Below are 14,981 nucleotides of genomic sequence, written 5' to 3'. Positions count from 1 at the left end.
CAAAAGCCCAAAGCCCATAAAGGCCTACACTGTCATTAATCTGTAGTATTGTCGCAAAGCCTAAGTGGCATTATGCCTGAGCAAGTGAAAAATTAAACATAAAAAATATATACTAACGTTAAAACTAGTTAATTAATGAAAATTAATTTCAGTAATTATTTGATTGTAAATATTAATAGTGTTCTATTGTAGTGTCAGTAGCAATCTCATACAGTATACTTATAATTTGAGTAATATTATCATATAATTAATAAGTAAATAAATAAAACTAGCATCTAGCAAATAGCATTTTGGTATTCTTATTTATAACGTCATCCAACATCTGGGAGCTGGTTCTTAATTTCTACCAGATGCAACTGCAATACTTTTATTGACCCATTAACAAAAGCTGCGGTAACGACGAAATCATATTTATAGCTTGTACTCTCTACTTACGTTTGGTAATACAGCAAGTTCAATCCTCCATATATCTCTAGCATATTCATGAATTGTCCGATCACTGCTGAGCTTATAGGAGCCGGCTGTGTTCAAGATTGACATTTTGGTCCATCTCTGCTCACAGTTCCAATCATGTCATTAATCATAGTGTAAAAAGTATTTGCACAGCCAAATTTAAGGAACCGTTACTCACTTTCAGGTCTCTGTATGCCTCATCAACTTTCTCTTGGCACTCAATATAACTTGGAAAGTCCTTGCCAACAAGGAAATAATCAGCGCGGCCATAACCTTCATTTCCTTCCAGTGATCCCATTAATTCTTCATAATTGTATATATAACAATTCATAGACCAATTTTGAATAACATTGCGATAATCTTTTTTTTTTTTTTTTTTTCCTACTTTGTGATATGTTGTTGTATTGGTAATGCTGATTGCTGACCTTGCCCTCAGCTCTTTCTTTCCTTAGCCCTGCAATTTCGTGAGCCCTTGCACCAAAGAGGAAAAAGCTCTCTTCTCCAACTTCTTGTCTTATTTTGACATTAGCTCCATCTAGTGTTCCAATTCAGATGCATCCATTCATTGCAAATTAATTTTATATTGCTCATTTCGTTGGCTTCCATTCCAGCGGTACTAATACATATGAGATGGATCAGTTATCAGTGCGAAAAGATGATAACGCTGCATATATTATTCATTGTAGTATGTGGCAACCTCATAGTACAAGCAAATTTAGCAAATACCTTATATTGCTAGGACAGCTCACTGCTAGGAATGAGCACCTCAGCGACACTGACATTGTAATCAGGAACAAAGACAACCTACAACCAAGATTATCAATGGCAAAAAAAAAAAAAAAAAAAAAAAAATTGTAACCAGATTTCATGATTTGTTGACATTATGCACAAAGTCATACCTTCAGAAGATCACCAATATCTGGATCATGGTTCACAGTGACTCCACCATCGGTGATGAATTTGACAATCCTTTTGGCTTGGACATATGTAGCAAATGCCTTTCCTCCAAATATGCATACCCTAGGAGTAAAGCTCGCTTTCCTTTCTTCAGGACTCATTTCTTTCATTTTCTTACAGCGGTAAACAATTCTCATTATGTTGAATAACTGTCTTTTGTATTCATGGATGCACTTAAGTACTTAACCTAGAAATACATAATTTTTAATGCTTATGAAAATAGAAGTAGAAAAAGTGGGCCTTCTTTTCTCTGGTTTGTTATCACTTTTAACTCTCACTTTTATGGGGGAAAAATATTACAAAAATAATATTTGAAATATATCAAACAAAGCTCTTATTTTTTCTTTGCCAGTAAAAAACCGATTAATCATTACTAAATAATGAAAAGTTAGGTGGGTGTTTGATAATTTTCTAATAATATTTAAAAATAGTGAATTTCTTGTGAATGATTATATAGTCCCAAACACTTGTGTGGTGTGTGTAGATATATGTATACAAAGCGGAGATGAATTGGTTTCAAAATGATGGTCGTTAATGAATATAATTATGTGAGTCCTATGGAATAACTCTGCTGGTTTGGATTTGGATCACGTTGCCAGATCCACAAATTGGGCCCAAAGCTATCCCACCCCCCCCCCCCCCCCCCCCCCCCCAAAAAAAGCCTGAAAATAACCCAACGGTCAAAAAAAGTTCTACAAAAGCTGTCTGTCACTCTTAACTCTCTTCTTTTACGCCGTGCCTCTCATCTGTTTGATTTCTTCAAAGGGATAAATTGAGAAAAATCGCATATAAAGTAAACAAAATTTACCAAAGTGTTAAATTGTTTCCCGCTTCTCTCGTTTCCGCACAACCCATTTGCGGTTTGTGTACGAAGCTTCTTCTCAGAAATACAATCCCAATTATTTTTTTCCTCCGATTCTTTGAAAAGAATGAATTTCAGGTGCCCATTTGTTGTTAAGAGTCTACCTTTTCATTTTCTACAATCATAATCATTTTTGGGACAGTGTAGTTACGTTATCAAACATGGTGGTTGGTGTTAATTGACGTGTCTGTCTTTGCCCGTATTGCCACGTGCCACCATCTGTTTAATCTACAATTTTTCTTTTTTTAAATAATTGTGTCACATGTCCATTGTCCAATTGCCCACTACGTGATGGGAAACTTGCTCCGTGTTGGTACCCCAATTTCCATATGCTTTTGATGTTTGATTTATGGTTTTATCATAGTTATTGAATTATATGCATTAGTCACCGGTTAATTGATCATTATTTCCATATTGTTGGGGCTGGAATTGGATGATATTTGTTGCTACTTTTTTTCGTTATGATTCATGTAAGATTGGCGGATGATGCAGCAGTGATATATTATCAATTCTGTGACTGCAACCGATTGAGATTGCTTATTTTTTCTTAGGCTCTCTTCTACCGGGATCAAGTAATTGGCTTGGCTTTCGGTACTTTGGAGACCAGCAATCGTTTCTGGTTGTTTAGTTGATAGATACAATCAAAATGTTCGATTTCTTTAGATCACCTGCAAAGCCAAAGCAGAAGAAAGTAAACCCAGTAGCGGCTTCAGACGATGAATGTGATAAGAAGGCAGCTATAAAGCCTGCAAGAAGAACTTCTTCCGAGCCTGTGCTTATAACGCCGGACTTCAGCAACGATCACAAGGGAAGAGACCATTACAAGAATGATTTCCGCGATTCAGGAGGATTAGAGAACCAAAGTGTGCAGGAATTGGAGAATTACGCCGTCTACAAGGCTGAGGAAACAACAAACAGCGTCAATAATTGCCTGAAGATTGCTGAGAATATCAGAGAGGACGCTACAAAGACACTCGACATGTTGCATCAGCAGGGAGAGCAAATCCATAGGACTCACAATATGGTTGCTGATACAGAGAAAGATTTGAGTAAGGTAATTAAGCTCATTATATGGTGCTCTTCTTTTGTTTTGGCTTCAGTGTGTTGTTATCATAATTGATTTCTCAATGCCAGGGTGAGAAGCAGTTAAATAATCTTGGGGGCATGTTCTCAAAGACGTGGAAGCCGAAGAAGACCCGAAATATTGCAGGGCCTTTAGACACACCAGGTTTTCTTCTAATACAATACAAATTTCTGCTTTTTCATTTACTTGCATAACTCCATTTCGATGAAACATGAAAATTGTGGTTAACTTTGTTGGCTTGGCAGATCATTCGTCCAAAAAAGGTGTAAACAAAGGGGAGAGGGAAAAATTGGGCGTAGCACCTGTACCCAAGCCACGCTCAGCTGGTCGAACACCCCCTCCTGAACCAGCAAATGCAATGCAGAAAGTTGAGGTTAGTGCTATGCAAATGTTGTGGATCACTTGTGTACACGTTTTAATGGCTTTGACTTATCAGACTGGCATTTATTTACGTGTTATCAAAACCAGATGGAGAAAGCCGAACAAGATGATGCACTTTCAGATCTAAGTAATATCTTGGGTGATCTAAAGGGCATGGCAGTCGATATGGGGAGTGAACTTGACAGGTTAGTTGCTTTGTACCAAATTCTAACAAATGCACATACACACACTCAGTGTCTCAGTCTCTATTCTAATAATCTCTATAAAATGTAGGCAAAACAAATCTCTGGATCATCTTGACGCGGATGTGGATGAGCTCAACTCTCGGGTTAAAGGTGCGAACCAGCGTGCACGCCATTTGCTTGGAAAGTAAAATCACCATGGATTTCTGCGTATACCAACACCATGAACTTTCCTATAATCGCTCCAATGGCCTTTTTCCTCCCTCCTTTTGATTCAATCTTTTCACCTCACACTATTGGATTCTTTAATCTCCCTTCTTAATCTTATGCGTAATATATGCAATTGTTATCTTCTTCATTTTTGTTCACGTGGGGATTTAATGATGGGATGAATATCATTTTTTGAATTCTTTTTGTGTTCTTGTATACTTTCAAATAGATACAATGAAACAAATCGTTCAGCGAACCATGTAAAGCCGCAAAATTACTTTTTTCTTTTTTAATCAAATGATCAATTTGATGATACGTTAATCTAATGGCTTGCATGATATATTGTTTGCAGAAATTTTTTTCATTAAAATTTTAAGAAATCTAAAGATGGATTAATAATCATCATTAGATGTTACTTTAATATTCAATATCTATAATTGGATTATTAGAAATCAATAGCTCAAAATTTATGTCAAATTTTTAAGTTAAAATAACTCCATTCAAGAAATCTAAAGATGGATCAACAATCATCATTAGATGCTACTTTGATATTCAATATTTATCATTAGATTACTAGAAATCAATAGCTCAAAATTTATGTCAAAATTTTAAGTTAAAATAACCCCATTCTGATTTGAAAGTTGGCTACTCAAGAAATGGAAAGAAACAGATTACTGTCACGTAGCTTTTAATAGGCTTATGACAAATGATCCTTCAAAAATCCTAAAACAATGAGACAGCCTCAGTAGCCCTCTTTCACTAGAGTTTCCAACAAAATGTACGCTATACATAAGCTAAAAATACTAAGGTTGAAATAATACGAGATATCAAACACATTCATCCGAGCATTACAACACAACTCAAAAACTCAATTCTATATACTAAGTGAAACACCTCGTCTAGTATTTTTATTTCACAATAAATATGTTGATAACTTTCGTATTTACAAAAACTTGTACATGTGGCCTGCAATTTTGGCCATAGCCAAATTGCAGGCCAAGAAGTAGAATACCATTGCTTCGAAACTTCAAAACCTAATCCCATGGAGGAAACAAGTTTCGAAAATTAAAAAACACAATCATTTGCAATTTCTAGCAAAATATTATCACTGCTATTTATAGTTCATGCATCTTCGTTAGTCTTAACAGGAGTCCAGCTCCTTCCTGATGTAGCTGCCTTCTTGGTGTGTGAAATGTAGCCAATGACATAGCCCACAAAAGCCCCCAGCACCAAGATACTTGCTCCCTGGACAAACCATGAAAAAGTAGACTTGGTTAACTCACCTCTAGGTCCAGAACCAGACCCACTACCACTACCACTGGTAGTTTCACTTTCCTTGACACTCGCAGTAACATCACCACTGAGAACCTGTCCAGATGCAAGGATCTCAACCATATCATGCACCTCTCCGTCATGATTCCCTACATAAGAAAGTGTGAGCTTCTCCTTTGTGGCAACCAACCTCGTATATCCAAATTCACCCCCACGGTACAAAGATCGCATAGGCTGAGGGAAGACTGGATCATCTGGGTGGTCTGGTCTAGGTTGCCATATCGGCTGCCAGTCTTGTCCAGCCATCCCGATCACAATATGAACCGGAAATGCCTCTGAGTGCTCCCCATCCATGCCCATGCTTCCACATGTGAAATTATTCAGTGGGCAGAACCTCTCATATCTATGGACATGACCCCATAATGCAAGAGTCACATTGTTTTCCACAAACAAAGGTTCCAAGTGCTCAAGCATTCTATTCCTCAACGGGGCATCTCTGTTTTCATTGCTTGTAGTGTACATTGGCCTGTGCCCTTGGACTACAACAAATGGGGTCTTCTTCCGATCAACTGACTCTAGATCATGCTTTATGAAGTTATATTGGTTACTTCCCCAAAGGAAATTGGTCTCGGTTGATATGTAAACAAAATGTACCACCCCCATATCAAATGAGTAATAGAGATTTCGAGTGGCTGGAGCACGGGTTCCAGTTGGCTCTAATGAGTTCCCAGGCATGTGAAATTTAAGGCTGTAGGGTACTCCACATTCACCACCACCATCGGTCCCATAAACTGTGTATGACCAATCAGGTTTCCAAGGCTGCAACGGCCAATCATACTCATGATTGCCAATGCAGACATGATATGCTACTCTGGAAGCAACAGGCTCAATAAGTGCGAAAAACTCGTCCCACAACCATGAGTATCCCCTTGCATAGCTGATATCTCCAATATGCGAAACAAAAGCAGGTTTGTCACCAAGAGCTTCGATATCGCGAAGGATCCACTTCATGGTTGATATACTTTCATCCTGTGTACGTTCAAATGTTGTATATGGTGTTGCAGCCCCCATATCTCCAAATAGGAAAGCTATAGTTTCATTTGAGTCTTCATTCCGAGACACAAAGCTATGAGTCTCACTCCAACCTTTAGAGTCACTCCCAACCTGCAACAACAAAGCATAGTTGTTCTAACTCAGATACTGGGAAGAATCTAATACATAGATTAATCACATGCATATAAATCGCAATCATGCTAAGTGAATAAATCTTCGGGAGGCACATTTAGAGCAGGTTTTTGAACCATAGACTACCAAAAAAACGAGATGTTACAACTCATAAATCACGCCTCATTATTACTTGAAAAATAATATTAGCACAGCAGCCAGGCTAAATTATGCAATATTGCAAATGAAGCCGCTCGTCTACTCATAGTAGCAGCGATTTATTCCAAAAGTGGCGCGACCTGATCAAGCTACCAAACTAAAGCTAAACACGCAATGAAGCTAATTAGCTGACAACGATAACACAGTAATCAAAACAAAATTTAAACAACAAATAATGAAGAAATGATTAAATACCTTATAATAATACCTCACACCTTTCTTCAAACCCTTGATAACAGCATCAAAAATCCAGCCAGGATCCCTCCAGCCAATGCTCGAATTCGCAGGCTTATCGCACATTTGATCCCTCTCATACCTCTCCACACTTGTCGCCGCCACTTGTCCCATCTGATCCTTCTTCTCACCGTACTTCACATACCTCTTTTCCCCATCTTCCGCCAGAAACATCACCCTCATCTCACTCGCATCCTCCGTGAACGCCAAGTGCACCTGCTCGGGGCCCCGTCCCGTCTCGAACCCGACAGACCCGGCACTAGCCAACAAGTGGGCCGTACCGGGGAGAGGGTTGTGATCGTGGTCTTGCTTCTTGGGGTTGATTTCGGAGTCGGCCCAGCGGAAGATCCGGAAGGAGTACGAGGAGCGGAGGTTGGTGAGGGGAATTGAAATTGAGCCCGACCCGGAAGCCCATGTGGGTGATTCGGAGAGGAACTTGTAGCCGATGAAATGGTCGTGGCGCGAGTCGGGCGGGGAGTAGATGCCGAGCCAGTCGAGCTTTGAAGGGGAGGGGACGTTTGACCATTGGATTGAAACAGTGTCGCCTGATTTGGTAAGGGTTTTGGGGGTGACTGTGAGCGTGGTGGGTGCGGATAGAGATGGGGTGGGGGCTAGAAAGAGGAGAATTAAGAGAGGGATCATTTTCATCTCCGTCGTGGTGGTGGAGGAGAAACTGTTTGTTGAAGGAGGCTGAAGAAGAAGAAGAAGAAGAAGAAGAAGAAATGAAAATGAGTGATAAAATAATATTGAAGAAATAGAGATTCGAATATGCTTTCTGTTTTCACTTTTAACTAACGTTACTACTGACCAATTACAAGGACCACAAAAAAAAAAAAAAAAAAAAAACTAAACTAAAAAAGAGTTTATCGTGAATTGACCAACGAAAAATGTCTCCTGTTATCTCATCAAATCTCACCAAAAAAAAAAAAAAGTCTCATATGAAATTAAATATAAATTTACTTCTCTTATATATAGATTTACTTTGACAAATAAACGAACGAATTTCTAAAAATCATCCGCGTATTATTATTATTGAAGTACTCTTATTGTTCGTCTTAAAAAAACGTTTGTTTATTGTTGAGGGGGAAAAAATTAGAATAAGAGTATTGATGAAGAAATATTATATTTTTTTAAAAATAAAATAAGTTTATTTTTTGATAAATCTAAGAAAATAAACTTGGTTAAATATAAAGGGAGTATATCTTATCAATTGTTGTGGATAATTAATAAACTTTTAAGTCATCATTTTGAGAGTTATTTCGTTTATCAAACACCATTGATTAATATAAAAAATAATACATACATAATCATTAAAGAAAAATATATTCTTTATTATAAGATTTTTTTTTTGTTTACTTTGACTTTAGTGTTGTTGTGCAAAATTTTTGTACAAATATATCATTATTCAAAATTCGGTGTTAATCTTTTCGAAAGAGCTCGAGATAATAAGTTATTTTAATTATTTAGTTAGTAGACGTGTCATTTTATTTTCTTTAAACTTTGTTTTTATCAATTTAGTTATATTTTTTAATTCATCCATTATGGTAAAGCAATGACAGAAAAAAAAATACAGAAAATAACTTGTCGAAGTATAATTGTGACAGTTTCACATATATTTTGATTAGTCGATAGTTTAAAAAAATTAAAACTAAGTTAATTAATTTATTAAAAAAAAAAATAGTCTCATATATGAGCCGCCTCTTGCGATGGCAGGCGCACCTGTCGCAAATGTCACTAAACACTTCGCCTTAGAAACCATAGCCCATCCAGTTCACACGGGCTCATACCAATTCACATGGGCTCAGACAAATAAGTCCAAATAAGTTCCAAATTCTTATCCAAAAAAAACAAGTTCCAAATTAGATTCATTGATCAGATTTTATTTTATTTTATTTTATTTTTCATGAAAATCCCATTTCTCTTGTGGTGAAGGTAAATTTAAATTTTATACCACAACATCGTAAATAATAATTAATAATAATAATAATAATGTGGCGTAGGCCTTATCATTATGTAACAAAACTTTGAATTTTAAAATCTTGAAGACGTAAACTTTAATAAAATCATTAACAAAAAAATAAATTTAAAAATACTGTGTACAAGCACCTCAAAGAGTCAAAATATGCGGAACTACGTATTTTGTATAGTTAATGTGTCCGATCATCCATTGCGTAAATTTTACCCAGAAAAGGTCCCCAAAACGGAAAAATAAATAAATAAATAAAGAAAAGAAAAGAAAAGAAAAGAAATCGCAGCTTTCTTAAAGCTATATTAAAAGCACTAAGTGTTACTACAGACCTACGAAAATACGTGATCCATTTGATGAGAGAGAGGAGATGTAGTGAATGCAGTGACTAAAACAACTTCATAAGTCCCTTGCTGCCTGCTTTCTTTGCATTATTAGAAACACACTACCAGTGAAAGTGAGTCCCTTTCTGCATATGCCAGTTTCCCACAACACCATCAATCCATCATCCACATACATCCGTCCCTCGATCGATCTCTTTCACTACAAATCGCTCCCATCGCCCTCTCCGTATTCCAAGAAATTGAAATCAAAATTAATTAATCAATAAAAGCCATGGCCATGCAGAGGCAGAGCTCTCCCTCCGGCATGCACATGCACGGCCATCATCGCTTCTTGATGATGATAGTCTTGCTTCCTCTTCTTCTTCTGCTCATCTCTTTCGCATCGTCGTCGTCAGCCGCCCGGTTTCCCATTCCCAAGCCCTACGACATAAAGAATCCCAATTCTTGTGACACGTTCTTGAACAAGAACTCGCGTTCTTTGTGCATTCAACTCCAAATAAACCACCACCAACACTACTCCCCACCACCACCTCCACTTGGTCATGATCAGATCGTTGATCCCAGATACGGCGTCGAAAAAAGACTCGTTCCCACCGGCCCAAACCCTCTTCACAATTGATGGTCATCCCCCTTCTTTAACTTATATCATTTCTTTCACACATTTTCTTTCATCTTCCTGCTCATGGTATCTTTCTTGTTCGAGAAACATTTGGGTGCAGCTTAATTTTCAGGAATTCCTGAGGATATATGATGTCATGATCTCTCTTCTCAACGTACGAGGTTCTACCTAGGTGTTATTGTCTAATTAAGTGTTATGTCTTCAATTTGTTTTTGATATTATATCTGTGGTTAATTGGTTGCAAATTAAGTGGTTGCTATTTCCATGCTTGTTTCGGGATTAATGGGTCCTGCTCTTTAGGTGGTAATTAAAGAGTATTCATTACTATGACATGAGTGGTATGTACATTTGAGATTGAAAGTTTTGTGGGAGGCAGCAACCAGAAACAAGCATGGAAATGGTGAACCCTCTAGCCTAGCTAGTGTGTTTTAATTACGAGTACGGCCTACTGGATCAAGTATTATTGGACGGAGGTGAGCTTCAAGAGAAACCCATGAGTTTCATTAATTTGGATCTATCTGCCAATTGCAATTTGCAAGCTTTTTGAGTTTAAGAGATATATCTTTTTTACATCTGCAATAATATCATATTCATGTTCTTATGTATAGTGACGTCTGAATTTTTTGATATATATATATATATATATATATACATATCTATACGTATGCATATGTATGTAGCAATAACAATTACATTTACGTATAATTGATATATTTTTTGGCTTAAACACATTAAAATATGTGATGAGAACTTCACTAGTGTATTTAAAGAAAATTTTGGTATAATTGGATGCTTGAAACGTCATGACATTTCAATATTTCATCTAATTTACAAAAAAAATATAGACATGTCATCGAATATTTTAACCCAAAAACAGGACTATCGTAAACAATATGCTTGGAGGTAATCATTTACAATGAATCGTCTATACAGAATTTTGAAAAGACATGTCGTTTACTTTATAAACATAGAGACAACATGTCATCTATTGTTTTAAGTAACAGATGACAAGTACTTCCATGATTACTTTACAAATTTAAATTAAGCAGTGTTCGTTTATGCTTAACAAATTTGAACAAAAAATGGAGATGGATGACGTTCAGTGACAATATTGTGCTTAATATGGTGATAACTACATACGAGTAAAGAACATAACCATTGTGTTGCTAATTTAATTTAAATTTCGATTGGTTTTTTCCTATCGCATTGTGAATCAATTGCTCCGTTGGTTGTAGTTACCTGTCACGCAACAAAATGACTGGAGGCATACCATCTGGACTTGCTCATATCCCTAAATCAACTTGCGATTTATAGTCGCACAGAATTTATGAGTGATTACTTTTGACAAATGGTTCTACTGGGAAGGTTGGGCTAGAATATGCATATCTTTTGATTAGTGATTACTTCTGATTTAAATTAATGGCTTCAAAAGGGAATATGCATATCTTTTGACATTGATCTACGTCTGGTGGAATGAGTATATTGCACAGTTTGTAATATGTACATATGTTCATAGGTCTTTTTAATTGATTTTCAGATACATGGACTACAGACACCCAATTTTAAAAGAAATGCGAGATTCCTTGTTTTATTTCCTCAAGAAAAGTCATGGAAAGCTACTTAGATATATTCCATCTAATTCTGTAATTTATACGAAAATTCATCTAAGCCCGGTGTAAAGGCTAAGAAACCTTGGAACTTTCTAACTCAAGAGTCTTTTGATTAGCATGGAACTTCACTCCGTTCTAAATACTGAGATTGTTTTCGTAGCTCGGTTGGTTAGAGCACCCGTTTAGTAAATGGAAGGTTTTGAGTTCGACGACTCCGACTAAAGCATCATTTTTTTTTATTAAAAAAACAAAAATTGTATCTTAAATTGGAATAAAAATCCCAGATGTACGCGAGAAGTAATTTAATCATAATTGACATGAAAGCAGAAATGGTTGAATTTTGTATCTAAAATTGGAATAAAAATTAGAAGAAAAACAGAAGATATAAAACACTTTAATTATCTTCCACTTAAATACGAATGGGATAAGATTAGACAACTAAGAAGAACAAGATAACATCAAGAGACTAAGAAGGAAAGAATCATGAATCATCTAACAAATTAGATAATGCTAAAAAGATTAGATTTTCTCTCTCTCTCTCTCTCTCTCTAATTTTTTGGGGTTATTTTTTCGGTTCAAAGTATAGTAAAATTAGATGAATTGGTTATCAACTTCTAACAGAATTACTCTTCTGTTACACCACTTTTATGCACTGTACTGGCAGTATATATATAATGTCTTTGTACGTATGTCAGTCACATCATTTTATTTTTTTAATTGCAGTTTGATTCTTGATCATTGTGGTGATAATGATAGCTAAAGTGACAGTATTGTCTATTCTTCTGCTACTGCTTTCAGCAGTTTCTTCTTCAGCAGAAGATGTAAAGGTGACGGTTCAAGGAGCGACCTCTATAGCCAACACTGACGACAACTTTGTTTGCGCAACTATTGACTGGTGGCCAATTAACAAATGTGATTATAACCAGTGCCCCTGGGGAAAGTCTGGCGTTCTCAATCTGGTATTTTTTTTCTTTTTTTCTTTTTTCCCCATATTATATACATGAAGCAGAAACTTATTTAGTTTTCTGGGTTTTTAAATATTTGCAGGACTTGAAAAACAAGATACTTTCCAATGCAATCAAGGGTAAATATAGCGTTATGTTTAGCCAAGCCTTTGTTAGCTTGTTTTATTTTTGTTTTCGTTCTTACTTTAACTGTGGCGAACGTTTTCAGCGTTCCAGCCTTTGAGAATCAGAGTTGGAGGTTCATTGCAAGATCAGGTCTTTTACAAAGTTGGCAATTCTGCAAAGAAGTGCCCCCATTTTAAACTTAGGAAAGATGGTTTGTTTGGCTTCAGCAAAGGCTGCCTCTCAATGAATAGATGGGATGAGATCAATGATTTATTTAACCAAACAGGGTATTTACTGCACGAAAAATTCAAAATCCTTCTATTCTAAACACGTATAAGATTGAACAGTAATTAACTAAGATGCATTTGTTTCCAGAGCTATGATGACATTTGGATTGAACGCTCTCATTGGAAGGAAAAAATCTAAAACTGATGACACACTTTGGGAGGGTGATTGGAACGCACAAAATGCTCGAGATTTGATGAAGTACACAATCTCTAAAGGATACAAGATTGAATCCTACGAACTCGGTAAAAATTAAGATTGTAACAGAATTGGTAGAATCTTTTTTTTTGCATAATGCAAAGTTGTGCATATAATTTCTGTTATGTTTATCATTATCAGGGAATGAACTTTGTGCATCTGGGGTATCTGCTAAAGTTTCTGCTGAGCAGTATGCTAAAGACATTGTGGCACTCAAAAATCTTGTGAGAGAAATGTACCCTGACGCCACAACACAGCCTAAAGTATTGGGACCTGCTGGCTTTTTTGATAAGCAATGGTTTAATACTTTTCTAGAGAAATCAGGCCAAGATGTTGTCGATGGACTAACGCACCATATCTATAACCTTGGACCAGGTTTGTCATATTTACTGTATTTTTCCTTGAAAATTTTTAGGAATCTTATTGGGTTCTGGCGTAAGAAAATTCTTTGTTATTTGCAGGAAATGATCCTGAACTTATTAACAGGATTCAGGATCCGTATTACTTGGATCAGATTGCTCAGACATACAAAGATATTTCCGAGACTGTCAAGGAATTTGGGCCGTGGTCAGGAGCTTGGGTGGGGGAAGCTGGTGGAGCTTTCAACAGTGGTGGCAAATATGTGTCACATACCTTTGCTGACGGCTTCTGGTAAAAACCATTTTGCCTATAAACCTTTGTACACATGTATTTATTTACACATAGTGAAGTGGTATTTTATTGAAATAGGTTCTTGGACCAACTGGGCATGACATCAACTTTCAATCACAAGGTTTTCTGCAGACAAGCTTTGATTGGTGGAAACTATGCTCTCCTTAATACTACAACATTCATTCCTAATCCTGATTATTATGGGTAATTATTTAGCAGGGTGCTTCAGTGGTTCAACAAGTTTGAGTTATTAAAATTTCACTAACATTCTGTGTCGCCTTTTGTGCCAGTTCTCTTCTGTGGCATCGCCTGATGGGCAAGAATGTGCTTGCTACTACTCAGAATGCCTCTCCATATTTGAGAGTATATTCTCATTGTTCCAAGGAAAAGGTAAATTAAGTTTCTCTATCTTACAAATACAGCATGCAGTTATTCTTTTATTATAACATGATTAAAAATGCTACATTATTTTGCAGCCTGGGATTACTGTACTTCTGATCAACTTGTCAAACTCGACCTCCTTCGATGTTTCGGTTATCAATGATATGAATCTGTACCCTTCACAAGAACAAACCCAGGATTCTCAAGATGAAAAACCAAGAGAAGAGTACCATTTGACGCCAGAGGGTGGAAATATTCAAAGTGACGTTGTATTACTTAATGGTACTCCATTGAAGCTCACGAATTCATTAGATATCCCTTCAATGGAGCCAAAGCTTGCGGATCGTTATTCTCCTATCACAGTTGCTCCTCATTCTATTGTTTTTGCAACTCTCAGAGATTTTAAAGCCCCCGCTTGTGCTTAGAAACATTTTCAGAGTCCAATTTCAACTTCTTATTAGTCTTAGGTTGCGTGCTTTACTATTACTTTATTTGTGGACACTCCAAAAATATAGGCACCGTAGAAGTTTCCTCAATTGCTTGAGGGGGATCAAGTGATTAAAGTGGTCAATTCTTCTTCTTTATTTCTTATCATTGATGTTGGATAAAGGCGTTTGTTCGTTTTAATTTCAATCCCATCTATTGCACAAAAATATAATCTTATTTATATTTAAATTTTGTTCTTTTTCAAGATTATTCTCAACCCTTCTTGAGAGCAACTTCATTGCATAAGCTAGAGGCTGTATTTATTTTATTTGAAGCTAAGAGTGAAGGCAAAGAATAATTTGCAAGAAAGTAAAAAGGTGAGAGGGGAAAGAATACTTTTCTTGATGCAGTAG

General features: G+C 36.5%; 5 protein-coding genes across 6 annotated transcripts; 3 read left to right on the top strand and 2 right to left on the bottom strand.

Moving 5' to 3' along the window:
* Nucleotides 1-335: 335 nt before the first annotated feature.
* Nucleotides 336-1,520, bottom strand: LOC127901896 (alpha-1,4 glucan phosphorylase L-2 isozyme, chloroplastic/amyloplastic-like). Its single transcript, XM_052439943.1, has 5 exons — nt 1,353-1,520; nt 1,203-1,257; nt 884-1,003; nt 632-834; nt 336-552 (listed from the first exon to the last, which is right to left on the bottom strand). Exons 1-5 carry the CDS (start codon nt 1,518-1,520, stop codon nt 412-414), a joined length of 687 nt encoding a protein of 228 aa, XP_052295903.1. The 3' UTR covers nt 336-411.
* A 611-nt stretch (nt 1,521-2,131) lies between these two features.
* On the top strand, nt 2,132-4,281 carry LOC102615921 (putative SNAP25 homologous protein SNAP30). 2 transcript variants are annotated; one of them, XM_006482994.4, is made up of 6 exons: nt 2,132-2,350; nt 2,824-3,326; nt 3,407-3,500; nt 3,602-3,729; nt 3,825-3,922; nt 4,011-4,281. In XM_006482994.4, exons 2-6 carry the CDS (start codon nt 2,919-2,921, stop codon nt 4,108-4,110), a joined length of 828 nt encoding a protein of 275 aa, XP_006483057.1. In that variant the 5' UTR covers nt 2,132-2,350; nt 2,824-2,918; the 3' UTR covers nt 4,111-4,281. The 2 variants fall into 2 exon arrangements, with proteins under 2 accessions (XP_006483057.1, XP_024956369.1); XM_025100601.2 differs by lacking the exon at nt 2,132-2,350 and having other exon boundaries at nt 2,389-3,326.
* A 727-nt stretch (nt 4,282-5,008) lies between these two features.
* Nucleotides 5,009-7,759, bottom strand: LOC102616214 (probable inactive purple acid phosphatase 2). The gene is made up of 2 exons (XM_006482995.4): nt 6,980-7,759; nt 5,009-6,565 (listed from the first exon to the last, which is right to left on the bottom strand). Exons 1-2 carry the CDS (start codon nt 7,664-7,666, stop codon nt 5,252-5,254), a joined length of 2,001 nt encoding a protein of 666 aa, XP_006483058.1. The 5' UTR covers nt 7,667-7,759; the 3' UTR covers nt 5,009-5,251.
* Nucleotides 7,760-8,975: 1,216 nt separating this feature from the next.
* On the top strand, nt 8,976-10,483 carry LOC102614565 (CLAVATA3/ESR (CLE)-related protein 9). The gene has a single exon (XM_006483627.4). The coding sequence runs from the start codon at nt 9,600-9,602 to the stop codon at nt 9,945-9,947; it is 348 nt and encodes a 115-aa protein (XP_006483690.1). The 5' UTR covers nt 8,976-9,599; the 3' UTR covers nt 9,948-10,483.
* A 1,736-nt stretch (nt 10,484-12,219) lies between these two features.
* Nucleotides 12,220-14,782, top strand: LOC102614850 (heparanase-like protein 2). Its single transcript, XM_052440143.1, has 9 exons — nt 12,220-12,516; nt 12,605-12,641; nt 12,731-12,914; nt 13,003-13,157; nt 13,252-13,485; nt 13,572-13,761; nt 13,840-13,965; nt 14,052-14,151; nt 14,238-14,782. The coding sequence occupies exons 1-9, from the start codon at nt 12,307-12,309 to the stop codon at nt 14,565-14,567; spliced, it is 1,566 nt and encodes a 521-aa protein (XP_052296103.1). The 5' UTR covers nt 12,220-12,306; the 3' UTR covers nt 14,568-14,782.
* The last annotated feature ends 199 nt before the right edge of the window (nt 14,783-14,981 follow it).

The sequence above is a fragment of the Citrus sinensis genome, chromosome 4 (assembly GCF_022201045.2).
Source record: "Citrus sinensis cultivar Valencia sweet orange chromosome 4, DVS_A1.0, whole genome shotgun sequence".
Classification (NCBI taxonomy): domain Eukaryota; kingdom Viridiplantae; phylum Streptophyta; class Magnoliopsida; order Sapindales; family Rutaceae; genus Citrus; species Citrus sinensis.
The sequence above is the reverse complement of the archived record's forward strand: the minus strand, read 5'-3'. Positions and strand labels throughout refer to the sequence as shown.

Coding starts and splice junctions, on each gene's coding strand:
- LOC102614850 (XM_052440143.1), top strand. CDS start 12,307: ATGATAGCTAAAGTGACAGTATTGTCTATTCTTCTGCTACTGCTTTCA. Junction 12,915..13,002: donor GATTTATTTAACCAAACAGG/GTATTTACTGCA, acceptor ATTTGTTTCCAG/AGCTATGATGACATTTGGAT. Junction 13,158..13,251: donor GATTGAATCCTACGAACTCG/GTAAAAATTAAG, acceptor TATCATTATCAG/GGAATGAACTTTGTGCATCT.
- LOC127901896 (XM_052439943.1), bottom strand. CDS start 1,520: ATGAAAGAAATGAGTCCTGAAGAAAGGAAAGCGAGCTTTACTCCTAGG. Junction 1,258..1,352: donor ATATTGGTGATCTTCTGAAG/GTATGACTTTGT, acceptor TCTTGGTTGTAG/GTTGTCTTTGTTCCTGATTA. Junction 835..883: donor AAGGAAAGAAAGAGCTGAGG/GCAAGGTCAGCA, acceptor ATCACAAAGTAG/GAAAAAAAAAAAAAAAAAAA.
- LOC102614565 (XM_006483627.4), top strand. CDS start 9,600: ATGGCCATGCAGAGGCAGAGCTCTCCCTCCGGCATGCACATGCACGGC.
- LOC102615921 (XM_006482994.4), top strand. CDS start 2,919: ATGTTCGATTTCTTTAGATCACCTGCAAAGCCAAAGCAGAAGAAAGTA. Junction 3,327..3,406: donor CAGAGAAAGATTTGAGTAAG/GTAATTAAGCTC, acceptor TCTCAATGCCAG/GGTGAGAAGCAGTTAAATAA. Junction 3,501..3,601: donor AGGGCCTTTAGACACACCAG/GTTTTCTTCTAA, acceptor TTGGCTTGGCAG/ATCATTCGTCCAAAAAAGGT.
- LOC102616214 (XM_006482995.4), bottom strand. CDS start 7,666: ATGAAAATGATCCCTCTCTTAATTCTCCTCTTTCTAGCCCCCACCCCA. Junction 6,566..6,979: donor GTGTGAGGTATTATTATAAG/GTATTTAATCAT, acceptor TTGTTGTTGCAG/GTTGGGAGTGACTCTAAAGG.